The sequence below is a fragment of the Anolis sagrei genome, chromosome 1 (genome assembly GCF_037176765.1).
Source record: "Anolis sagrei isolate rAnoSag1 chromosome 1, rAnoSag1.mat, whole genome shotgun sequence".
NCBI classification, from domain to species: Eukaryota; Metazoa; Chordata; class Lepidosauria; order Squamata; family Dactyloidae; genus Anolis; species Anolis sagrei.
In genome coordinates, this window is record NC_090021.1 from 41,934,348 (window position 1) to 41,961,809 (window position 27,462).

The window sequence follows — 27,462 nt, forward strand, 5'->3', positions numbered from 1 at the left end:
GGGATTTCTAGAACAAAATAATTTTTCCAACTCCATTTATGAGGTAGGTGAACCAACCTCTATTTTTGTTTCAGTGGAAGAAAAAAATCTATTATGAAATGAATGAGGTGAAAAAAAATGTTTTAGGCATTGAAGGCCAATGAATGTAAAAATATTACATGTAATTTCAGAAGTACCTACATGTAGTATTTGGCAGGTAACAGCATGTTCTAATTGCAACTAGGCTATGTAATTCCTTCTTTAACTAGAAGTGGATCATACACACTAATTTTCAGGAACAGTTTTTGCAATGTATAACTTGTATTATAAGATATTTCCTTTTAGCCAAGATAAAACAAAAATTAGAGACTAATCACAGATTTCCCATAAAACTGTGAAGAGGAAAGTCCTCTCCCAGATGATCAATTTATTCAGAGAAAGTCCTTATGTAATATATATGTTTTGAACTGTTGCTTGACTCATCTTTTAACACCCAGTACAAATTCCTCAGGGGTTGGTGAAGCTGCCCAATTAATTTCAGTTGACTTTAACCATAATTCTAGTCACTAAAAGTGTACTGAAAGTATTTTCTTACTTGCTTACTTGAGCTTGCTTCATTATGGAAGAGGCTTAAGAGTCTGAAGCCAAAAGTTTCCTGACTATTGTCTCTCTGTTGACTTAGTATTGACCAGTGCTCTGTATCAAATATTTAAGGAGGCTTTTGAATTTAACTACTTGTTTTTTCTTTTCAATTTGTCCTCCTTAACATTTTAAACAAATGTTATCATATATCTGCCAACATTTTGTTTCTTGGAGTAATTTTCTGTTGTATATGTGAGTCAACCACTCCATCTGAATTGTGGTAGCTGAATTGTGGTACTGATTTCTCTTTCAGTAGATTTGCTGTTGTTTTCTTTGTATTTTTACCCCATCTTGTACTATATATATATGAAGAAATAGCATGGTTTAATCTTACAAACAGGTAGATTAGTAGAGGTTATAACTGACCCAAGGCAAAACAGGAGTTTTATTGCAGACTGTAATTTAAATTAGGGCCTTCCTATTAGAAATGCATGCAATGCCATAATGTTGAAGGCTTTTAATATCTATGCCCACACCATTAAAGATTATGGAAAACAATGAAACCCATCTTTTGTCAATGGAAATGTCTCATCTAATTAGATAAGGAAATTATACCACCGTCTTATACTTGTGATTGTTGTGATGTTCCCACAGCTATATTACTAAGTATGTTTTCTGAGTGCTTACATATTCTGAGTATTCATTCATAGAAGTGACGATTTTTTTATCTTGACAATAGTACATCTCTGGTAGATTGTATTCTAGAAGCAACATCCACACAGAGATCTTTAAAGGCGAATTTCAATTAATACACAATACACTCAGCCTTTCACATTTGCGATTTTGACTTTTGTGATTCATTAATTTGATGAAAATATTAATCTAGACTCTCTAAATCCTCCTACACTCGGCTTCCAGATGGTTCTGTCTAGCCATGCTAGAGAACCCAAAAATTCATTTAGAGGTGTTTTCTCAAGTTAAATAAGTAATTTTAAAAGATTATATTCATTTAGATTTGTGTAATAGCAATGACATGAATCACAATAAAATAGTTTTTTTTAAAAAAAAATCTCAGTTCACTTTCATGGAAGTCCTATATTCTAGCCCCATCAAATGTGGCTGGCCAGCTGTACAGCAAATGTACAGCTTTACAAATGGCAAACAATCAATGGATAACATGAATAACTACCTAATAGAGCAGAATTATTCAAAATGATTAAATATTAATTCACAAAAACTTGTGAGGCAGAGGAATGAATAATTAATTAAATAAATACTTATTTCACTGCTTTTCTCTCCCAATTGCATTGAAGGTAGGATTTAAGGTTTTAAAATTCCTACCAGCAGTGGTGGAACTACAGAGTGCAAGATTGGTGTTTGGGGAAGTGGAAGAGAAAGGAGTGATGGCTGAGAAACTGAGACATTAAAGACCTTTCTTTGAGACTTATCACATGTGTACATGTACACACACACACACACACTAAAGAGAAAAGAAGTGAGGAACCTACCAATAAGCCAAGAAAATTCTCCTGAAAAGACAACAAGTGGCACTCCTATCTTGTTAGACCTTTGTAAAGAAGAGCAACAAGGCCATCTGAACCAGAATATACATATAAGAAGCATAATTGGCTAATGAGATTTTGTGAGTGAAGTCCTGGATTGTTTCACATGTTGTATTGTTTTATAATCTAGCATCACTTTGCTAAATAAAGCTCACTTGGCTGTGATATAAATTACAAAAAGCTGAACTGAAGACTTTGAGCAAGAGGAAATCTTCATGCCACTGTGATCCATGCCTATAAAGACTTGGTTGCCAACTGCAGATATCACACAAGGAAATAAAACTCTGCATGGGAATCTTCATATTCAATGTCTGATTTCTCTCCTCAAAAGATTCAACATTCAACTGTTGTGGAATATATATACATAATTTTTCTAGGAGGATGACTTAAAGACTAGATTTATTCATGCCTTCCTGTTCTAGCCAGATAATTTTTCAGTTCAGCAAGCTATTTCCATTATCATATATATATATATATACACACACACACACACACACACACACACATACATACATACATACACATACTGGTTTTGGCAGGATTGTTGTACAAATGCAGCTATCTTGGTAAGAGCTATTGTAAAGTCATATTCCATTGACTATTCTATTCCTTGTTTATTGTTTGTCACTTGTTGTTTTAGTATGCAGTCCTTAACTGTGATTGGTTGTAGAAATGCAAAAGAGAACTTCATATAGCTGATCAGCCGCTTGATATACTTGATAAGCCTCTTTACACATTAAATCCAATATCCTGTTTCCAACACATACCAGTCCCTTCAGAAATGATGCAAAAAACATGTTGGTATTAGGCAAATATGGAAATGAGCATCTCATCTTGCCTGTTAAGAGTTAGAGGTTTGTTTGCTCACTGAAGCATTCATTCCTTTTCAAATCCAATTTAGCAGTAACTTAATCCAGGTAAGCTGTGTGAAGTGTTAAAGCTCTGAGTAAAACCTGAAGATCATAGGTTTCTGTAATATGTTAGGCTTTGCTACCCCTTTGCAATTACTCCTCTAGTCCATCTTTCTCTAATCTGTCAAAGTTTCCTTTCCTAATTTTCTAACCCCAACATTGTCTTTCTTCTAATAAAAGAAATCAAAAGACAGGAAAGCTTGGAGAAGACAATGATGCTGGGGGAAATGGGAGGAAAAAGGAAGAGGGGAGACCAAGGGCAAGATGGATGGATGGTATTCTCGAAGTGACTGGCTTGACTTGGGGTGGCCACGGCCGACAGGAAGCTCTGGCGTGGGCTGGTCCATGAGGTCACAAAAAGTCAGAAGCGACTGAACAAATAAATAAATAAAATTAAATTTCTTAAGTGACTGATACTAAAAGCCAAGACTTTTAGACCGTTAGATTTAACCTCAAGAAATGCAGATACTAAATTGTGTTTGTTTGAGGTTTACTAGTTATAACTTCCTTACCTATGCTTTGAAAATAATCACTTACATAATGAGTTGCTCAAATAATAATATATTGAGAACATCTATACATGATAATTATTTGTCTCCTATAGATAACTCAGTGATCTGAAGTAGAGGCTGAAAAATCAAGTCTTCATGAACTTAGTATATCAGTAAATTTTGCCTGGCAGCCTTGTGAAACTTGTCTCCAGGGAAAGGACTTTAATTTTTTAATTGCCTGCTTTTGACTGTTGTTTTTCAAGAAACAATGGTATCACATATGTACATATCCGAAGTTTTTAAAATTTTCTTGCTAGTAACTTTGTTTAATATAAGTACATTTAAAAGTTTGTCTCATGCATGCAGCTAATCCACAGCTTCAAAGCTGAAATTTCAATTAATCAGCACTCCCGCCCCCATCATACACAAGTGCTGGGTTTTAATAGCTGAGATCACAAGGCTTTATTTTCAAAGGCTGAGTATTGAGCAGCCTCCACTGTAATATTATAGAACTGAAGAATTAGAAGACAGAAGGGGTCAGAAGGTCATCTTTGCTCATTTCCTATATTGAAGCATGGACCCTCATATCCAGCTATAAAACGTACTGAGATTATTCTTGCTTTCAGGCTGAAAAAGTGGATTTGTAAAAAAAAAATCTGTTGGATTTTAATATGCTCTTGTCTCTTGCTTTGATCCATGGGAAGAACTCAGTGACAGATGATGAGGATGAGGATGATAATGATGACAACGACGATGTAATATTCTGTCAGGATATATGGCAAACATCAGAGCCTGGAAAAGTAGCTATTTCAGAATCCCCCATGATCACTGGGCTTGTGATCCCAAAAAGATTACTTTCCAAATTCGGGTACCTATATACACACACTCTCAAAGTAGGAAGCAGTAGAGGATAGTGGCTTTAGTGTGAGAAAGATGGTAGATCTTCTTTGCTTTTAATGCAGACTTTGAAGGACCTTTCCAAGGTATCGAACCTGCCACCAAACAGCATCTTTAAAAATCAGGGTAAAACCCAAAGCAAATTTGCCACCTTGGAGCCTTTGCTATGATGACGGATTCAAAATGACAGTGATGTTTTCCCCTCCCCCCTCTCTCTTTAAACCCATTGATGTTTTGTTTCTACCGTGTTTTGAATTGTTAGTCAAAATCCTTCTTGGGCAAAGAGAAGCATAGGAGAACGCAAAAGCATAATGAGCTTTCCCCAAACATATTGCTGACTTTATGAAGCTTCAGCTAGCTATTCTGAACTATCAACAAGCTGATACTTGAGGATATTAATAGTAGTGGTGTACAATTTGGCTAAAGTTTGTACCATTTTTAGTGTCTGGATTTTGGTGCCCCCCCCCCCCCCTGATCCATTTTTAAGTCTCCTCCTGAAGTCTGGAGGGCAAAATTCAATTTTTCGATCCAGCAGATCCGACCCATTGGGAGCAATGGAGAAACACTCCTCATTTTTTTAATTTTTTTTTTTTTGTCCAACAAAATGTATAAGCATACATTCTTCTCTCTTTTTACAGTATCTTAGACAAAAGAGTATGTGTATGACATACTTTTTTGACATACACTTTTCTCCTCATATCCAACTAGACCTGGGTTTAACTACCTCTTCACATGGGGCTAAAATCAGTGGCATGTACCATTTAGCCCAGATAATCCACGGCGCCTGTTGGCTCCCATCAAATGATGCTAGTGTGGCTCCATGGGTGAAGGATGGAGGAGCTGGCACATGCCACCTCCATGGCAACATGGGAGGCTTCCCATGTTGCCATTAGAATCCATGGGGGAGCCCACGTGCTGCATGCTTTTCCTCAGGGGATCAGCTGTAAGAGGAGCCCAGCGATGTGGGGCATAGGGTGCCAGGTGACAAGGTGGTAAGGCATCAGACTTAAGAAACCACCCTTCTTGGAATCCTTTCTCCTCAACATCCATTCAGTGAAGCAAAGGTACCCTTTTTAAACAGTTATTTCACTGAGAACCACATCACCCAAAGGAGTATTAGCTATCCATTCTTTTAAAAAGATATAAATTACAACCTCATTTTATGGCAGCTTTAGAAATGGCAGGAAGATACCTCTACCCCACATTTGAAGCTCGCATCATGAAGAGCACCATCGGTGGCAGTTTTGTAAGTGTGTAGAAAGTAAACACTTATTTATTGCTATTCAAGTCTAAAAGCAAGGCAATGAATGCAGAGCTGCAAATGGCATTTAGTTCACCAGCATGATCTGTCTCTCTCAGAAGCCTGCTCACAAAAGAAAAATGGAGGCCCAACTTGGCTAAAAGATACATCATGGCTTTTTTCTGTTCCGATTGGCTCAACAGGCAGGGCTCATAGGGAGACCCCATGCGGGTGCACGGCTACCTCTCCATGCTTCACGTGTACTCAAATGAAACCAAAAGTAGCTGTGGTTGGCAGCTACATGGTCTGTTGTAGCAAAAAAAAAAAAAAAGCATGGTGACAGTGCCCATGCCATTACGGCCGGCTGAAACAGCCAGAGCTCATTTTAAAAAATGGTTCCATGCACATCCCTGGTTAATAGATAGCATTCCTGGAGACTGCTTTTTGTTATGTTATGTTATGTTATGGAACTCCCTCCCTGCTGAAATTAGACAGGCGCCTTCCCTCATGGCCTTCCGCAAGGGCCTGAAAACCTGGCTCTTCGAAAAGGCCTTCAATTAAGTGCTATGCTTTGGAATGACCACCGGAATGGAATATGACTACGAGACTGATTATGACCCAAACAAGACGAAGCGGATTTTTAGTTTTAGTTTAGCTGTGTGTTAGTAAGATGTATGTTGGCCCTGAATTTTTGTAACTGTTGTCTTTATGTTCTATGTTCTGTACACCGCCACGAGTCGCCTTCGGGCTGAGAGTGGCGGTTAACAAATGCAAATAATAAATAAATAAATAAATAAATTAAATGAGACAGGTAGAATAGCAAGCAAGAGCTTTCCATTAATAATGTGAGAAACATGGCTCAATCTCATTGATCTGTACCTTATGTCCTTTACCAAGATTATCAATGCAAAACAGATAGGTGCTCATGACATTGATCATATTGGTTGCTACTTTAGAAACTTTTAGGAGGAGATTAGACAATTCATGGAGGAAAGTGGTTATATTGATGTTACTTATCTATGACAACACGGAAATAGTGGTTGACTTGTGATGGATGATTCCGCAGAAAGGAAAAGATGTTTGGAGAATGATTGCACATTGAGTTTCTTTCTAGAAGGAGGAGCATCAGAAAAGTGAGTGTCCCTCTAGGTGTCATTGGACTGCAACTTTCATTGGTCCTCACTATTTGCTATGATAGCTAGGGCTAATGTGGTTGCATTTTAACAGTATGTTGAAGATCAGACATTTCTTATGCTTCACATTATTTTTTGTGAATCATAGAATCTCTTTATCATGTCAGTCCATATAATTTTCTTTAAACCAGTCCATGATTACTACTGAACAACCAGCATTCTAATTCTTCTTCTCCACTCATATTCTAAGAGTATGTTTCTGTTTTCTGCCTCTTCACATTTAAAAAAATATATATTGTTGGTATGTTCTTGTAGCATATGAAGGAAGGGGAGGAAAGAAATAGAAACAAGGGAAGACAAGGAAAGGGAAGAGAGAGAAAGGGAAGGAAAGGAAGAAGAAAAGAAAGAAAGAAAGAAAGAAAGAAAGAAAGAAAAAGAAGGAAGAGTAAGGAAGAGAAAGCAAAGAAAGAAGAAGGGGAAGTTATGTGGGAAAGGAAGGGAAGAAGGAAAGGAAGGAAAAGAAAGGAGGGAGATTATGTGGAAAACAAGGGAATAAGGGGGGAAAGGAAGAAAAGAGGGGGGATATGTATGTTGGAAATAGAGGAAATTAAGTGTCTCAAAGAAAATTCATACTCAAGCAATGCCAGGTTTATAGGCTAGTTATCCATAAATTTGACAAAAATGTGTCTATTATTTCTTACTGGTTCAGAAATACGCTTCGGGTCCGGCCTATCTTCGAGACAGCATCTCTTTCTATGAACCGGCACGGGTGCTAAGATCTACCAGGGAGGCCCTCCTCTCACTCCCACCTCTGTCTCAAGTGCGGTTGGGACGAGAGAGAGAACCTTCTCGGTGGTGTCCCACTATCTTTGGAATGCCCTCCCAAGGGAGATCAGACTAAAGTGCATTCTCCAAGCCTTCCATACACAATTGCAGACATGTTTTTTACAAGCCTTTGACCATATTTAGGTTCCTTTAATGAATATATGTGAGGATCAGGCATGTAGCCGGGGTGAAACCCCTCAACCCCCCCCCCTCCGAAATTCTCATGGTGGTTCGCAAAAAGGCCTTACTGGTGCATTATTTAAACTGTTACGTTTATTCATATCATGATCTGATCACCATACTTAATATATCCCATATGCATGGGGGTATTGGGCTAACGATACAAAAGGTTTGCTAGACCCTCTTTCACTCAGACTCAGCCCCCCCCCCCCCCGAATTGAAATCCTGGCTACGGGCCTGGTGAGGATCCACAGATTTCACCAATCATTTTACATGACTGAGATTGATGATTACTGTTGCTTATACCTGCAGCAATTGCAGTATTTGTATTGATTTTACTAGGGGATTTTGTGAAGTGAGATATTTATGTAGGCTGTTTTGTTATGTTATTGTCTCTGCAATTTTTGTATTTTGTGTGCTCACATCTTTGAGTGCTTTGTTAGCCGCCCCTCTGGGAGATGGTACTGGGGAATAAATAAAGTATTATTATTATGCAACTGTTGGCATCACATAAGATCAATGTTGGTCTTGGATTTTTTCATGTCAGTTACAAGACCAAAATTTTCTACAGCCCAGTAATTACCATTTCTCACATTTAAACTATTTTTTTTCTCCTTTGGATGCCTGTGTGAGTAAATTCTCAATCTCAAGATCTCCCAGAATATTTTTGGTCAGGGGATGATAGCATCCTTATTCCTAGATTGGAGAGGTTAGCCCAGTGGATTGTGCATTATGATGACATTTCATAGAATCATAGAATCATAGAATCAAAGAATTGGAAGAGACCTCATGGGCCATCCAGTCCAACCCCCTGCCAAGAAGCAGGAATATTGCATTCAAATCACCCCTGACAGATGGCCATCCAGCCTCTGTAAAACATAAGGTGCATAGATGTGTCATAACATTCAGTAGGGAGGGAGATGTAGAGAAATGATGATGGTGGTTATGATGGTGTTTATTTATACATCACTTTCACTCTCCACAAAGGAGACTCAAAGCAGTTTACATTAAAAGCATTTCAATACAATTTAAAATTCATAAATATACAAACCTTACAATAGAATTAAACAATTAAAATCCATAAAACTAATTTAAATTTATTCAAAGGTAAAACCACAGCACCCCCTAACTTGATCTTAAAAACCTTCTTCTTTGAAAGCCTGCCTGAATAAAAAGGTTTTATGCTTTTTCAGTGGTGTCTGTTTCCTTCAAAGTCCATCATGTATGAGTATGCAAACTGCTGTGGGTAAATCACAGATCTCCAGATGTTACTGGATTTCAACTCACCATCCTTCAATATTCATTATGCTGATTGAGACTGGAGGCAGTTACTCGCAACAACATAAGAGCCACCATTCACTATTCCTGTTTTAAGAAGAAAGCAAGGAGCAGATAGACTCTTCCCCCTGTACATTTGTGAAAACATATACAGGCAATGGGACAGGAAAGGAATCTTGTAGTATCTTGTAGACATTAACAAAGAGAAGTTTGTGATGTGAGTGTTTATGGACTGTTTCATTAGATGCATGGGGTGGAGTGTCATTGAGATAGGAACAGTTAGAGGGCAAAAAGAAGATCTGCTGAAGATGTTTTGCATCTTCTCCAGGAGGTCCAATAACTCTAGTTACAAAAGTAACTGGGGAATATTTGCAACTACTAACTGAAAAATCAATGTGTCAATTCCCCATCATGAATTAAAAGCTTATAGACATTATAAATTAAGTATACAGAGGTTAGCTGATGTTAATAGAGGTCCCAGGGCTCACTGAGCAGAGTACTTCTGTCACAAAGGCAATTTAAATGGTATCTCCTCCCTAATGCATGCCTATGAATATATTTATTTCGATGGGCTTTCTGTAGTAAAATGTCTTAACATAGTCTATACAGCTTGGCGTTATGCAATTATTTGTGAAATTACACTTTCCAGGGTCAATGTGAATTAGACTGCTCTTGTTGATCCTTGTGGTAAGAAACATATTGAGAAAGAACATAGGCATTTACTGAGAAAAGCAGCTTATTAATCATTAGCAAGTAGTTTCCCAGCTACTTTTTATATTCTAGAATAAAGAACAGAAAATAATAATAAAATTATGCCCTACTGCTTAAAAGCGTCAAAATAGTAATTCTTGGGCTTGCCAGGGGAAAAATGGGTATGACAGCATGTTCAGCAGCTTACTCAAAGCATTTAGATCTACATTGAGAATTTCAGACCTTGGCATAGGATTAGGTAGGTCTTTGGAAGGAGTTTTTGTGGGTGTTTTCTGTAATCATATTGGATAGTACTGGCCTTTCTCTCCCTACCTAGAAAACTTCAAAGAGCAGTATGACTAGAGGTTATACACATTGTTATGATGTCCCAGTGTGAAGTAAATGAACACCATATACTTGAATCATTTGTCTCTCTCATGAGATATGCTGAGATTCAGTCTCCAAACAAACAAAATAGATGTTTTTATTTCATACAATGAAAATGTGACATTTAAATAGAGTTGGTTCACTGTAAATCAATGTATTTATTTGCAAAATGACTTGATTTTTAAAAAATAGTCATATGTAAAATGTAGATTTTTTGTTCACTGGACCTGAGGAACTCTGTTCAAGTGCTATGATTCATTGAACCCATAGAACTGCTGGATAAACATATACAAATATAAATCTTCTGAAAATCTCCTTACAAAAAAATTACTTAATATGTCAGTAGCTACTTTTAAATGCCCATGTCTAGTTATGCCTTTATGGATATCCATAAAACAGAACTCTCTTAGTTAAATTAAATTAATTATTTTACCTCATTATTTTTAAGATAGGGCTTTCATTTAAATATATATATATATTAAAAACTCCAGTAGCTGAATGTATTTTTTCCCCAGGCAAAATAGTCAGCATTTTGTTACTGAAGTATAAAATGTATCAAAGATATGATGGTGTTCCATGAGAAATACCCTCCAACTGGTAATACTTATTGTTAAATAATAATAATAATAATAATAATAATAATAATAATAACAACTTTATTTTTCTACCCTGCCTCTATCTCTCCGAAGGGACTCAGGGCGGCTTACACGGGGCCATGCCCAAACAACATACAATTAAAAACAGAACAAAATATAAAACAGCATAAAAACAACATCATCATAAACAATAAAAGCAAGCATCATAAGCAACAACATAGGTACCCTAATCTCATTTTTGGGGGGAGGGCATCAAGATGCAAAATAAATTAAAGGATAGTTGGTCAAAAAAGATGGATAGAACAAATAATAGAATAGGAATAGAGCAATCATAACAGCAATTATTAGCTTAAAAATATAGTAATCAAATATAGGAACTGAGTTCAGGTCATGGCTAGGTGTTGATGAGCAATTTGTTAGAACAAATTATATGTTTGCTTGGGTATATTTTTTTACAGCAGCCAATAAACAGTAGTTGTAAGAGGTTATAAAACATAATCTTTTTGCAAATGGGGCTGTATACCATATCCATGTTGTGCATTTACATTCATTAGGAAGTCTAATATTAGTTTTATTCCAGCTTCGAATTCAACTACTTCTTATAAGTTACATGAGGTAAATACTGTATTGCCTAAAGGAAATATAGCTTTTTGTAAAATCACTTTCTAAGTTGTATTTGCTAAGGATAGATCAGGTATTTGAATAATGTATTACAGCTCATTTTCCTTATAAGATATAAGAGCAAAGAGGAAGCATCTCCAGAAAATTGTTGGATGGTAATTTCCAACAATTAGTGGTTGAGATTGATGAGAGTTGTAGCTCAAAACTCCTGTTCCTGTATAAGAGGGATCAAAAGTAGTATCTTCATCGCCTTTCTTTTTTCTGATTGTCTTGTATAGGCCTGAACATTTAGCAAGGCATAGTACATCCAGGCTGGTAACATCAAATTTGTGAATCTCAAGTATGTCTTTTACTTTTATGACTCACTCTATTAGGATATAAGGGCAGAGTAAGGGGTTAAGCCTTCTCTATCCCTATAATAAGGTTCTAATACAATCAAACTCTTTAAGTTTACAGTCACTTTTTTGAATATCTATTTATTTATTTACGGTATTTGTAACCCACCTTTCTCAGCCCTAAGGTGACTCAAGGTGGCTTACAGAATTGGCAAAATCTGATACCATACATTTATAAAAATACAATTAAAACATTCAGCATATTATAAAAACCATATATAAAACATATATGAATGTTCTCTTGCGAGCCGCACCAAGTCCCTCTGGGGAGATGGTGGTGGGGTACAAATAAATTATTATTATTATTATTATTATTATTATTATTATTTAACCGATATAGTTGTCACTAAGGTATTGAATCCCATTTTTCTTTTCATTTTTCACTGTGGCCCTTGTCAGAAGGGAAAGCTCTCTGCTGCATTCTGCTGCCTTCACTGCAGAGGGCCCCACTGCTCCCGGGGTTCTAACTTTCTGTAAAATCCTGAATTTAATCTGCGTTTTTTTCCATAGTCTTAGCAGCTCTTCTTTTGAGTAAAGACCAAGGTATCATTAAATTTGTCCTCTTCACCTTCCAGGGACAGAAAACCTACTAGAAACAGCTTAACCCGTTTTAATGAGTTGTAACTTTCCCACTTCCCTGCTCTCAGCTTTCCAAATTGCCTGCTTATTACTTCCAACTCACCTGCCTTCCATGTTCATCTGTTGGCTTCTCCCAATTGCCAGCTCTAATAGGTTCCCAAAGGCCATTTGGTCCATTGCCATGTTGAAAAAGCAGGATTGACCAAACACCTGTTACCTACATATCCTCCACTAAGAAAACAGTAAACATGAATACATGCCATGGCTCAGGGGGTCAATTTTCTGTCTCTGAGTCCTTTTGGGAGGCTATACAGACTGTCAAAATGCCACAAAAACAGGTATTTCAATGATAAACAGTGCAAGTGGGCTCTGCAACTTCTTTAACCATTGAATTTACATCCTTTCTTTGTTTAAAAATGAGCAACCCAGAAAGTCAAGCAGATAAGCAAACTATGTACAAAAACCCATATATGTATATATATAAATTCCCCCATTAATGTGAAGAGGATCCATAATATACAGGCAGTTTCTTTACAAAAATCAGGGAGGTTGGGAATGAAGATGCAGCCATGGTTCTACCCCCATGGCATAACTCAGCTTTCATAGTTTCTGGGATAGAAAGGAGCTAATGTTTCTCCTGCTTAATTTGCTGTGAGTTTGTTATCTCAAGACACCTAGTGTGAATAAGGTGCTAGCAGTGTCATGGAAATGCTTGTATCTCTGGTAAAGAAAGTAGAATGAAAAATGTAAAAAGGCTAATTCATTTCATTTTGTCATTAAACAGGTGAATTATCTGAAATAGATCAGAAAAAGGGCAAGGGTATTAACCTTAGGATTAAAAGGTATGATACCTCCAAGAGAATGGGCTGAGGATTGTAAATCTATGTGAGCTGGAAAGAAATGAGATGTTTAATAGAGAATCTAATTGAAGTTTTAAAAATGTCTTGGCTGGTTTGGCTAGTGTCAACTTCAATTATTTGGGTTAATCTCATCCCGGGACCAGAATAATAGATGTTAATGAAAATCTCCAAAAAGCAGATTTTTTTTTGCTCTGAGGTCTGAAATGTCTAGCCCAGCTACAGACAGAGGGCAAACATAACCAAACCACACATATAAAAAATACTTCAGTGGAATTAAAGCATCATATCCAACCTTCCGTGATTTCAAGTAATTTTTTTTTAAAGACAACACCCAACCTTCTCTTCTGCTCTTGCACAAATTTCTTCACAAGTAAGGAGAGCAGTGTTGCCTGGAATGCCCCAATGAAGAAGGTGTCAGTATCATAGTCTTTTAGTATTTGCTTCTTTTTATTCCTGTGCTATCCTTGGAACCAGCCATACCAACTTGTGATAAAACAAAAATGAGGTGGAGAACTATATCAGAGCAGGACTACAATGTTGCAAGAAAAGGCAAAGAGGAATTCCTCTTAAATCTTATTTCCAGTTGTACAGTTGCATCTTCTCTCTCAGTACAGGCTGTAGTTCAATTACGGGGAAAAGGTATGTACCATTATATTTGATGATGTGGTGTGTAAAACTAAAAAAAGTAGGAGTATATATGAAAGGTATATTTTCCATTATCTGAAAAAGATGTATGACAATTTCCTCAGCCTTAGAATGTTTCTCTTTTCTTCTTCAGTTTTTGACTGCAATTTTGAATCTCCCTGTGATCTGGAGTATTTCCCACCAATGAGGGAGGGGTCCTGGCACAGAGTAAGTGCAGATGAGCTCTCACAGCTCCATCTTTTGGATGGCCCCGATAGAGATCACTCTGAAGACTCAACAAAAGGTGAGAGCTACAAATATATATATAAATGTATTCAGTAAGTGCAATAGTGGAAATCTTACTGATAGAAATTTGACAATTGTTCTTTGACATTTTCTATGATTTCATTGTCTGCTTCTTAACAGAAATTAGAACCAATATGTTTGCTGTGAAGGATTTCAAAACACATATATTTTCATAATGTGCAGTGATATGGACAGTGTCCTGAATTCAAGTAGATTCTCTGGAAATGTTCTTCACAAAATATGATAACTGAACCCAAACTTGAATGGATACATTAATGGTGGGTTCAAACAATCTCCTAAATAAGTAGATATCTTTATACAAGAGCTATGTTCTTATTGGCAAGGAGTAAAAGAGACAAGATCAATATGTCGTAGAAACTTTAAGCAAGCAGACTTCATATGGTAAACTTACTGCCCAAATACCCATGGACATTTGGATCCTCTACTGTATGGTTTTCCTGTCTCTCTGGACCATTTATTTACTTAAGCATCATAATAATCCTATATCAGCCTCAAGAACACATATGCAGCATACAAATATCACAAGATGGTTCCTCTTTAACCATAATGTCAAGGTTACATAGAATTCTGGGTCTTGTGGTTTAGTGGAACACTAGAGCTCTTTGGCTGAGAACTCAAAGTGCTCTCCCCTAAATTACCAGTTGCAAATGAGGTTCTGTGAACGGGCCTCTACTTATGGAGTAACAATGACCTTTCTGCGAAAGGATGTCTCATGATTCCCTGCCAAGCTTATTATTTATAAAGGACACTCATTAATAAAGATTTAGATACACTTATGGTGTATCATTACACAAATGATATACAATTCAACTGCTTCTACGTCATTGAATTTGTGCATTCCTACAACTTATTTATATTGTTCTTTGTAAACTCCAGTGTCTGTGTGCATACTTTTTGCTTTACATGCAAGACTATTTCCACCCACTGACATGATATACAAATTCAAATTTGACCTTGCAGGTGAATGTTGTGGCAACACAACATTTACAAACCACCTCTTAAGATTTTAACCAGCCATAAACAGCAAACCACCCTCTTTCAATCCTGATGTTAGACATCTACCATGAAAATTATCACCAGATGGCTGAGATGATGGGATCTGTTGTCCAACACAGTTGAATGACATGAAGTTGGGTGGGAACTGTCTTGATTAGATGCTGAGGAGAAAGATTACCCTTGCAAACATTTTAGCAATCGGTTGTAACTCCAAAATACTGCCCTTGCCCTAAAAAGGTGTACAGTGTGCTTCTGGCTAACTTGGGAGAGTAAGGTGACCCAAAGAATGGGACCAATAAAGGAAGATACTGTACATTTAAACTGAAACAAGTGCGTTGTTGTATGGAGGTTGCAATTCTGTCTTTATATCCAGTCCACGTGTGGCCTTCAATACCTGTGTGGCTCTAATCCTTTTTGTGGATAGTTTATGATTATATTCTGTAACTGGAAGTTTTACTTGTAACTTTAAAAACAACCCTTCACTAGTATTGCGATCCAATGTGCCTTTTTAAATTGCTGTGCTCAACATGACTGTATTGCATTTAGATTCTTGTCATGCAGAGTGATTGAGAAGTTATATGTGTTTTATATTTTATGATAGAACATTTTTGTTAGATTGTTAATTTTGTTGGTAATTTTTCTGTGTGCATGGTCTTTCTTTTTCTGGTCCTCTTCCCCAGGTTGTCTTAAATTTTAGAGACCTTTCCCTTTTGTTTTTATCTTGGCATGCCAACTCCAGAGACAAACAAGGAAAATAAAGGATATGTAATTAATAATTCCTATGTAGTCAAGTGAGCCCTGACAAAGCCTCTTAGTAGAACTGCAGTCTTGTGAATCACAGCTGGCAGTTCCCTTTTCTGCCTTTAAATAACCACTTGAAATTTTGTTCTTTCAGCTAGCATTTCCCATTTGATTTTATATCATTTTAATCACAGCTGTTTGGCAGTGGAATATTGTGTGTGGTCTGTTTCAATCTAGAATAATTAGGCAGAGTAATTTCAACCCCTACTGTTTGTTTCCTGCAAATGCAGCTTCAATTAGCTGTCTCCCTTTCCAATTCCATTCATGGATTGTGAGTAAGAGGAGTAAATAAGCAGAGTGTTGAGTTACCATCAGAAAGCAACTTGGCTCTTAAGCTATATCTACAAATTGTATAACTCAGGATATATCCATTCCTAATAAATAAAAGAGACATAAATAGTTATTACCTTTAGAGGTGTTTGGGGATATACAAAAGGAAAGGACCATCTACATTTACAAAGATTCTTGATAAATGTGAACTCTTGGCTGTGCCTTTTCTCTCCTTTGCTTTAGTTCCCCCTGTTAATAGATTTTCCCAATAGTGTAAATACCTTCCTTTGTATTAGTTTTTGGGTGGAGCATAACACTCCCCAGAGGCCAACCTTAGTTGGTCTATTCCATTACCCTGTATAGAGCTCTCTTGTGGACTCCTCCCTTTTCTACAGTCACTAGAGTCTTGGGGCATTGTCTGGTAATCCTAGACCAAGCAATCCAAAAACAGGCATTCTTAGCACCTGCTGCATTTAGCAGTATTATTATACCAACAGTCCAAAGGACAACAGAAGCTTTTGGCCAGCCTAAGCTTCACAGGAGATAAGTTTGTAAGCAACTGTTTATAACAATCACTTTGTACCAGAGACAAGAGACTTTCAAAGATTCCAGAAAGATGACTGCAACCAGAAAAATCTCCTTTTGTAGTGTTTTGTTTAGTTACCTTATGATAGTCCCGGGTTGAGTTATTAAGACCCTTAGCAGACAGACGCATTTTAGGCAAGGTGAAAATATAACCAAGTGAGTTTACTGAAACAAGATGAATAAAGGGTAGTCCTAGGACTACCCAGGGATCTATCCCTTTAGCCCACTTAAGTTCTTCGGACTTCAAAAAGCCAGGGAGAACTGAGAAGGGCATGCACACCCCCTCTCCCAAGTCTTAAAAATGAAGGAAACTTACTGGGTTGCCATTAGGCCTCTCTGGAGGCCTCCTGTAGTGTAGCAGTAATGACCAGGAGGTGGGGGGGGGGGGAGTGTTGGGAACAGCCAATGGGTAAATCCCATTGGGGGGGGGGAGACTTAAACCTGCTCCGTAGCACTTTTAAATGTAGTCTGGAAGTGCCTATAGAGTGCTCCCTTACCTTTATGCATGGGAAAATCCCTGAGCAGGTGCAAAATTAATTTCTTCATCCATTTATTCACATCTGTTAGTGATTAAAGGGTCAAAATACTTAGTAAATTTTGAAAGAAATATAGTCTGAAAAATACTAAAAGCTTATGCCACTTTGGCCCCTGTCATTTAAGATGATCATCGGTTTAAAAACTCACAAATTTAAACATGTAGCAATGCATTTTTAAAGCGGAAATATGAGTAATATTGAATCTCAAAGCAACTATTGTCTGAACAAAAGTCCTTTGAATTAGATTGGTCTTTTATGAGTGTCATAAAGCCAGGAGGAAAAAAAACACTTAGCAAACATTTTGGAAGAGGTCATTCTACAAAGTCAAGGAAATCATAGAAAAAGTCCTAGTAAATGAAAGGTGCCTGGAACAGGGCTCTTACAAATTATTTTCCAAAAAAAAAAAAAGTACAGTGAGAGGATACTTCTGAGATATATCCATCTGGGAACACTTTGGAAAAGTTACTTTGTAGACTATGGGTTTTAGAATTCCGAAGTCAGCATGACCCTAGTGATTGTGATATAATTCAAAAAATGATTTAAAATATACAAGCTCTACTACTAATCTATTAAGAGCATCAAGAGCGGACAGCAAAAAATGGATTTACAAATTGTGAGAACAGTTCCTAAAGAGCTGGTTGAATATGTTTCTCCTTACCAGTAGCTACCAACAAGCAATTGAGTGTTTTTCTAGCTGCAGTAGCCCCCAAACCAACTTCAGGGATGGCATTATGTAGAATGCGTACAGTATTCAATTTTCTCTGCATAACTACGAAGTATAACTCCAGGCACATCTACATTGACACCTAGGGAGTTGGGAGAATCAGCCCCCTGGTAGCTAAATGATGCACATACCTCATTCAGGTTAACATGGACAAGCCCTTGGCTGCTGCTGCTGTCTGAGTATTCTATAGCAGCAGCTTATGCAATGGGCAATCTATGTAGAGTGCCTGTTCTGGTAAGTAGAGCAACAGAAATACATGACTACGTTCACTCAGAGGTCAGAAAAGTTACTTATGGAGGCTGCAGTCCCCATAATACAGTCAGCTAGAATGCCCATTGGTGTGGTGCAAAAATGTGTGGTCCTAAAAAGTAACCTTTTTGGGCTCATAATAAAATGTAGTTCCAGTCTCTCCAGCCATCATTGCCTCCAGTGTACATGGTTTCAGTCTTAGCTTATTCACCTTTGAACACCTAATTTGGGGCTTTGAGAGGCTAGTTTGGAAAGGCAACTTTCCTTGATTGCTTAGTTAAAATGAGCAGCTAGATAATACCACCACGATTCAATCATGCGAAGTAAGCATATGGTAACAGATATATGTTGAATAAAGAACAAAATTCAAACACAGGGGAACCCCAGTCAAGAAACAATCAGGAACAGGTAATCACCTCTCAACAAAGGATTCCCCCAGGCAGTAACAAGCCACACCTAAAAACTGTCAGGCCATCAAATGCTAATCAAGGTGGCCAATTGAAATATTCACACCTAGCTCCAACAGACAAGAGTTCTTTCTCCCACCCTGGACTTTCCATAGATATATAAACCCATTTTTCCTGGTTTCCAACTGGCCTCACAATCTCTCAGGATGCCTGCCATAGATGCAGGCTAAATCTCAGGAGAGAATGCTTCTAGAACATGGCCATACAACCCAAAAAACCTACAACAACCCATATGTTGAATCTTCTAGAAACTACTTGAAAATTTTCCAGAAGGCATGGTTTTTTAAAAAATCAGCCTCCAATTTTTGATAGCTAAAATGTATAGATCTACTCATTTTAATATGCTGATCACAGCTAAGAACTGGCAGGCTTATCCTCTTTACTCTATGTTTCGCTCTTCATGCATGTTCAGGGCTGCTGTTTGCCTTTACCAGTTCTAGATAGGCAAATCAAACTGAAAATGCTATCCACAAGAACAGGTGAGAAAGATGTACAGTATCTCAAAAAGTACTGTAGTAGGAATTGTGTGACCTTCCATATGTGGTTGTGTTGCATCTTCCAGCATTTCTTTCTCATCATTGGCTATACTTGTAGGGAGCTGATATATCCAATAATTTAGGTGGATGCATGCTTACCACTCCTGGTCAAGAAGGTGACTTTAGCTCACATGATGTTGTACATCCCCCCCCCCCTTCAACATACCTCATACATTAGGTATACAGTGCTCTTGCTACTTTCTTTTATCTTGTGAAAAAATTACTTGAGGTTCACTACTTAATAAAACGTCAAAGAGAAAAATAATTCTATTTCTTCTTGAAGTAATCCATTCTTTTGTATTGTCACAAATCCAGTGCCTTTTACAAACTAATCCAAGATATTGTATTAAGATGTAAAGCCCTTTGTGGCCTGGAGTCTGCATAGCTCAGAGAATAACTTGGTTTACCTGTTGTGATCTTCTTTAGAACCTCTTTAAGAGAACAGCTGTGTGGTTGTAAAAGACCTGTTTTGCTATGAACAGGATATGCCTCACAGTCACATTTGTATGGGGTTGGCTTCTCTGATCAACAGAGAGAACTGGCAAGCTTTGTTTGCTTCATTTGGCGTCCTGGTGGACTGGCATATATTTAGGCGAATATACTGTTTCTCCTAATGCTTCCACTAATCTGATGTTTCCAACTGGTTGTAGCTCCTGCCTTTCCTGGTGGTTTGTATTATCTGATTGTCTACAGCTCCAGGCATTTTTGATGGAATTCTTTGATGGTTGGATAGCCCTGTTAAAAATATGTGTGAGTGCTTATGAAAAAAATGCCAGAGGCTCTGATTATAGTTTCTGTTCCTTCTGGGGACTGATTTTGAAAGCAAGGATAATGTGTATCTTTAATAGTTTTAAATGTATTTTAAACAGTGTGTGTTTTCCTATAACAGATTTAGAGATTTGTCCACTGGAATTTTTCCCATTTTCAAAAAGAAGTTCTCCATATTTACTATGTCTGTTTCATGTATATCTTTCAACTGTCCTAATTTGGCAAGAGCTGACTAATCCTGTGTGGTGCAATTTTTAGCTGCTTTCAAAATATCTATTTTTCTCCCTTTCCTCCATCATTCTTTGCTTACCTGAGTAGCTAAGTTCAAAGTGCAAAAATAGCTCAGACTCAATTAACTCAGGGGAGAATAGACAAAAGCAAAAGAAGGTATAGAATCTTTTCCTTCCTAGTATACTGAGGAAAAAGCAAAATCCAGCAGGCTCTACTAGTTTATGTTATTTTATTCATTAATAATGTTTACCATCTTGGCCACATACTGATTTTGCTTTGCCATATGTGTGCTACGTCTTCATCACATAGGGCTTTTGCCCCATCCTAGGATGTTGCCAGGACAGAGCCTGCCGGAGCCCATCATATCACACAGGGCTACATACAGCAAAGCTCTGCCCTGACAGTGTTGTAGGACAAAGCTCTGAGAATCATAGAATCATAGAGTTGGAAGAGACCTTGTGGGCCATCCAGTCCAACCCCCTGCCAAGAAACAGGAGAGTCGCGGTCAAAGCATCCAGCCTCTGTTTAAAAGCCTCCATAGAAGGAGAACATAGGTGGCTACCTGTGTTTATATTAACTAAGCCAGGGACAGCATGGGGGGATGCCGTGGAGCAACAGTTCCCCCATGTGATAGGGAAAGGGATGATGTGGGATGCTTAATTACTGTTTCCCCCACTGCCCAACAGATTTGCTCCGCTGCCCAATGGATTCCCTCCACTGCCCAATGGATTGCCTTGCTGTCCTCTGGCTTAAGGACCTCCATGTGATGAGGTCCCTGGTTTTCATTCAAAGATGCTTGGAAGGGTATTTTTCACGTACTCGGTATGCTGTACTCTTATGACTCAAATTTGTGGACATTCCTTTGAACCATGTAGACCAAGAGTAGGGAAACTCAAGCCTGTGGACTGCATTGTTATCTCCAACTCCTGTTTTTTTTGCCAACCCTTAAACATCCCCAATGCTCCTAGTGCTGCCCCCTCCCCATTTTGGGGAGGGGGTATGATTTGAGATCTAACCACACTATTCATCTACTCCCTACAGACAGCTTTCCTCATAGGGATAAGTACATCAAGATGACGTTATAAATGAATTTTGAGGGTTTTGTTCCCCAAATGTGAAGAAATTAAAACACACACAAAGATTTACATGCCCCATTCATGGGATGCTTTCTTTTTATTTCCTCAGAAAATACTGAGCTGCAAAGGTCACAGGATAGAATGTACTGGGTTGCAAGCAGCTAGAATATTAGCATTTGGAGACAATGAATTATTGGACTGTAAATGCTTGCTGACTTTAATTTATGGCCCTTTTGACAGAGAGGGATGAGGGAGACACTACAGGATAATAAAGCGATAATCCTGAACAAAATATTATATATGAAAACAACCAGTGAGGATAAATCAAGGCATGCACTCATGAGAAAATAAGTAACAAAGAAATATCAAGCTTCCTAACATGAATATAATGAGAAATGCAGATAGAGAGATAAAAAGTACATGGAAGTTAGAAAGTTTGTGTCAGATAAGGAGCATTGATTGTGCTCATACACTGAAAATGAACATTGCCATTGTCTTCCCACAGCCCCATTTTTGAGAGCTGGTAATGTATTCGCCACACAATGTTTCAGATGTTATGCTCAGGACAGTTTCATACTCTTTACATAGAATCAGGCAGTAGCCCTTATGAGAAGAGATATATGGCAGCCAAATAAGTAACGAGTGCCATGCTTTTGGGTATATACATATAATAATCTCTTGTGCATCTTCTGTTCTTCTAAGCAGCGAGGAACACTTCACAAGGAAATGTGTTTGTGGGAACTAATCTTCCTTGCTGACCCCTTCAATTTTGTTTTGAGATTTAAATTATGAATTTTGATGTTCAAATGTATTTATATTCAAAATAGCAGTTTCCGTATAGAATATACAGAAACTATCAGGCTCAAGAGCAGTGGGAATAAAAATTATTCCAGGAAAAAAGGACGAGGATTGAGTGTGCTCAATGGCGACAGAATGCAGTTTGTGGATGAATGCTCAGACAATTGAGGAGACAGAATAATTGGGAGGGTGATCTTGTAAAAGGATACTGAAGGAGGCATTTTAAACTACAATAGCGTATTTTGTGGGATTAAAGGCACGGTCCCACTTGTGTTAGAGAGATTTAGTTTTTCTTTTTGAAATCCTCAGACTGCGTTATATTATTGCCACCAATGGCAAGCCCTTCTGAAAGGCCTGTAAATCTATTTCTCTTTGTTCTATACTCTGGTGCAGATAATCTGATGAATGAAGTACATGAACACTGGAAGCATAGGTGGAAGGCAGATTGGTGGACATGCTATGTTTCTAGAATGTTTTAAAGATCAAGACAGTACTGTTGTGACCTGAACATCTATTCTTTATTTTCATACTCAGAAATTTCCAGTTATCTCTTTTGGGCTACAGGTCTTAGAACCCTTTAGCAAACATGGCTAGATTCCAAGAATTTTAGTAACAAAAGGAACTTTCCCAAGCTTCTTGCTTTAAACAGTGCACCACATTTTCAAAGGAATGTGTGCCTAATTTGGATGCACTTCATCTGGCAAAAGAGAAGGATGCTGTGGTGAGTGGCCACCTCCTGCCACGATCAATCCTTACCTCTCACTTCAGTCAGACTCTGCTTTCTAGTGTATTGGTAAAACAAGTTTGCATAAAGTACCCACTCCGTACCCTCTTTCTCTCTTGCCACACTTTTGTTTTTCTCCTGTACATTTCTCAACAGAGCAAGCTAGGATGCTCTGTTTGCTCCTTAAATCTGTTTCCAAACTATCCTTAGCACCTCTAGGTGCAATGGAACATCCCTTCCAATTGTAGTCTTCAACATCAGAGGAAGAATAAGAAAGCTATGAGATGACTATAAGGTTCATTGTACTGTACAGTACACACACTGAACAACAGACTGAGTCAAAAACAAATCTGCATATTTGCAAAAAATTGTGCACCATTTTTTTCATTCAGTCTGAATGCAGCACAGATTGAATGACTGTAGTAGCTACACCTGTTGTACTACTCTTTTGACCCTTTTAAATTACACATAACCAAAATCCATTAATTTGACGCGTGGTCAAGAGAGCAGACCATACATCAAATATGTGATATTATATAGTCGTTTTAAATGGTTTCAGGCGTGGATCATCAAAAAGCAAGGCATCAAAGAATGCTGGATCTGTGAATTTATTATACTTCTTTCTATGCTACTTTCACAAGGAGGGGTTAGTATCATGACTGTTATATCTACAGGTCTTTGTTTTGGGCATCCTCAGGTCTCAGGTTGACATGTCTTCATTGATGGTGTCCATCCATCTTTTATTTGACTGTCCACATGTTTGTTGTTCCACGATCTCCAAATGTAGTGCTATTTGTGTTACTAATGTTGGTTCTCTTCTCATGACCTGGCTGTACCATCATATTCTTGCTTAAAAATACTGTGATGGCGCAGTGGGTTAAACCCCTGGGACCGCAGGACTGAAGACTGACAGGTCACAGGTTCAAATCCGGGGAGAGACGGATGAGCTCCCTCTATCAGCTCCAGCTCCTCATGCGGGGGCATGAGAGAAGCCTCCCACAAGGATGATAAAAACATCAAATCATCCAGGTGTCCCCTGGGCAACGTCCTTGCAGACAGCCAATTCTCTCACACCAGGAGTCACTCCTGACACGACAAAATAAAAAAAATTAAATTAAAAATACAATATATGTAAAATAAATACTGTGGAAGGTAAGATTTTTCTTGATTCATGCTGTTTTAATTCACTTGTTGGTACCAATCTATTCTCACTTTGAACATTACAGTCTGAAAAGTTACCATTCAAAAATCAGGTTTTTGTTCCAGGGAGAACCACATTTATTAATTTATTTTCTGTTCAAGGAGTGCCATGAACACACTTTACATCTGCTTCATTTCATCCTCATGCCATAGAAAAGGATGAATCAAACACTATAATGGCTATATACCCGACATTATTTATCAAGGTTACAGTGAATAGACAGGCTTTCCAAGTTGAATAGATGGGCTTTCCAAGATCTTTGTAAACAAAAGGGACTGCCGTTTGTCTCATAATGTTTCTTATTCAAAATGAACAGCTCCTCCAGCTATATATCATGCTAGGATTATCGTTTTAAGTTTTAGCACAGCAACATAAGCTATCTAGAAAGAAAAGTAGAGATAGGGGTTGTACAAAGAAAATAAGAAATAATAGTCCAGTAGGAACATAGCTGAGTTATTAAAATAAAGAAAAATACTTTAAAATGTATGAATTTATACATATAAATATATAGGTTTTCATGCTAGCTAATACAGGGGCATTGGACTCATTACTAACAGTTAGGTTTTATTGGTTCATCCTTTGTTCTGTATAATGAGCAGTTACATCCTCTCATAGACTTAACAATTTTTTTCATAGTGTGTATATGTTGCTTTAGGCATTTAGTTAGACAGAATTAAAAGCCAGGATCGGTGTGAGCTTGTTTTTGTGTGAAATCTTGTTGAGAATGGTTGTTTTGTTCTTTGCCTTAATTGCCTTGAACTGTTCTGAACTTTATAACTTCTGGAGAACATAGCAAAAAAACCCCAAACAAACCCCAATCTAGTACATTTTATACACAAAGAGAGAAAGCAATCCCTACTTAAGTGGTCTTCAGCATAACTGTGTAGATGTGTTGTTTCTATGAATTTCTAGAAGTGGTGAAATTCTAGAAGTGCAGTGGTGGCAAACCTATGGCATACGTGCCAGAAGGGGCACACAGCACCCTCTCTTCTGGCACATGCGCCATCACCCATCACCCACCCCATCTTGCTCACCCCCCCCCCCCAGCTTGTCGCCTCACCAACCCACTCCCTCACCCACCCACTTGGCCCCCTGTTGCTCCCTGCTTGCAAACTTCCTCCTCACTCACCTACTCACTCACTCACCCACCCACTCGTTTTCCCTGCACTCCCCTCCCCCTGACACTAAAATTTTCACTATCACTGAGGTACAGATTTTAAAACCCCAACCATTTCCCCCCAAAACTAAAACTTTCTACTTCAGTGTCTCAGACAGAAAAATATTTCCCCATACCTCAGTACGGTTACAAATTTTAGCCTCTCTATTTTTTCACATAAATGTCTTTGATAGCTCTTAAAAAGTGTAGCACTTGAGGACACATTTTCAGTCAAACTAGGCAATTCTAGACAATAACAGCAGTTTGATATTGTCATAAAGATATACCCTACAGCTTGGCAGATCTATAACATAAATATTGCGGTGTATCCTTTTCTTACCAGTACTGGAACTGTAGTTTGTATTTCCTATCTCCCACCAAGACCAAAATGTCCAGTAGTGCAAGGAGAAAGCTCCAGAACCAGCCAGCTGATATGGCTGGAGAACCTTCTAGGCAGGCAGGAGGTGCTTAAGACAAGAAGTATGGAGATGTTCAGAAAAAAATCCAGTCTGCATTGCATGGCCTTTCTGAAGGCCTTGGAACTTCACCTTTCCCTGATACACTGATAGGCCTAAAGGCAATCTTAACTACAAAGCCTTTTTTTGGCTCTAACAAATAACTCAAAAACCACACACTGCAAGATTGATGCTGTTCCCTCTAATGCTTGCTCCCATTCAGTGTCATTCCAGTACATTGATTCTTTAAAGCAGAAAGCAAACCAAAGTGGTTGGGTAATGTTCACACATGGAATCCCATGATTCAGCATCTCATTTGACTGACATCTCAGAATCACCACCAGCATATGACAAAATCTTGGAAAATTTCTTCCTTAAAATGGAATTGGTTCTTGTTGCTGATTACATTTTTTGAAAATAACTTGTTGCAGTACTTATTGCATTGTTTCTTACTTTGCTGTTAATTGCAAGCTATTTTTGAAAGGGAGATGACCTTAGCATTCTTAAGAGAATGGCATAAAACCTGAAAAATTGCTATCAGAATTTTCCTACAATGTCTAAAAGTAACAAGAAAATGTTATTTGGTGGGTCAGTAAAAGTAACTGTGATCTAAATCCATTTGTGGATCCTGATCAATTGAATTAATGAAGTTTCTATAATTGATGGCATTCCAAAATCTTATTGGCTTAATATGTATACACTAGTGGGGACTCATAATTGAGTTGTTTATTCCCAGTCTTTGCAATAATTTTGTTATGTACTTTGCCCTCATTACCAAAACTAATGAACTTATTACAGGTGGCTCTATTATTATTAACAACAACTCATCATTTTAGAATCTGTATATAGCAACTGCTTCCTGCACTATACTGGTGGACAGATCAGGAGGCAAATAAACATGATCTAGTCAGATGTACTGGGTATTATTGCCAACTCCCTATGGAAATTATGGTAATGGCCACTTGGGGCAGGAAGCAGTACCCAGCTGGATTTGTGGAAAGGATCCCTATGAACTGCAAGCTGCCATGGAATTTGTACTCAAAATGGCAAAATATAACTAAATGTAATGAATAAACAGCAAACCAGCTTTTAATTAGGCTGTCATGGACCTTAGATTTTGTTACAAAGGTCTCAGGTAACTTCCTCTTTCCAGTTTACATTGCAGTTATAAAGCAATTGAGTAGCAGAAATAGACTATCAATTCAATCTTTGCAAAACAGATATCACACCCACAAAACTTTATCTCCCTCTACTTTCTCTCGACAAATTTGGGGCATGGGATTTAAATGGAGAGAGAAGTTAGTAGCATTCATCTCTTCCCATACCAGAATGGAGGATTGATATAACAATAAAATTGGCCAAAAGTGAGCAATTAGTAGTCAAAATGGTATGAAACTGGCCAAAAGCAAGCAATTGATAGTTTAAAAAACCCCAAACAAACATGATCCTCCCAAACATACTATATTGTTACGTGAAAATCAGGTCTGACTTATGGCAAACTTGTCATAGAATTTCCTTGGTGAGATTCCTCAACAGAGGTCTACCATTGCCTCCTTCTAAAACTAGAAGAATGTGACTTGCCCAAGGTGACCTAGCAGGGTTTCATGGCTGAGCAGATTTTTCTGTTCTGGTGTCCTGATGTCCTTGTTCAAAACACAAACCACTATATCACATTGGCTTCCACAAACAATAAGCCCACACATGCAAAGTCTGGTTCCATTGGTGGTTGATG

The 27,462-nt window shown here is 37.9% G+C and overlaps 1 protein-coding gene across 2 annotated transcripts in view; it reads left to right on the forward strand.

Annotated features, from left to right (window-relative positions):
- ALK (ALK receptor tyrosine kinase) overlaps nucleotides 1-27,462 on the forward strand; it is a 759,925-nt gene that overhangs the window by 225,854 nt on the left and 506,609 nt on the right. For both annotated transcript variants that reach the window (XM_060754129.2, XM_060754130.2), the window contains exon 3: nucleotides 13,985-14,134. In XM_060754129.2, coding sequence (XP_060610112.2) covers nucleotides 13,985-14,134 — 150 coding nt within the window. The remainder of the gene's footprint in view (nucleotides 1-13,984; nucleotides 14,135-27,462) is intronic.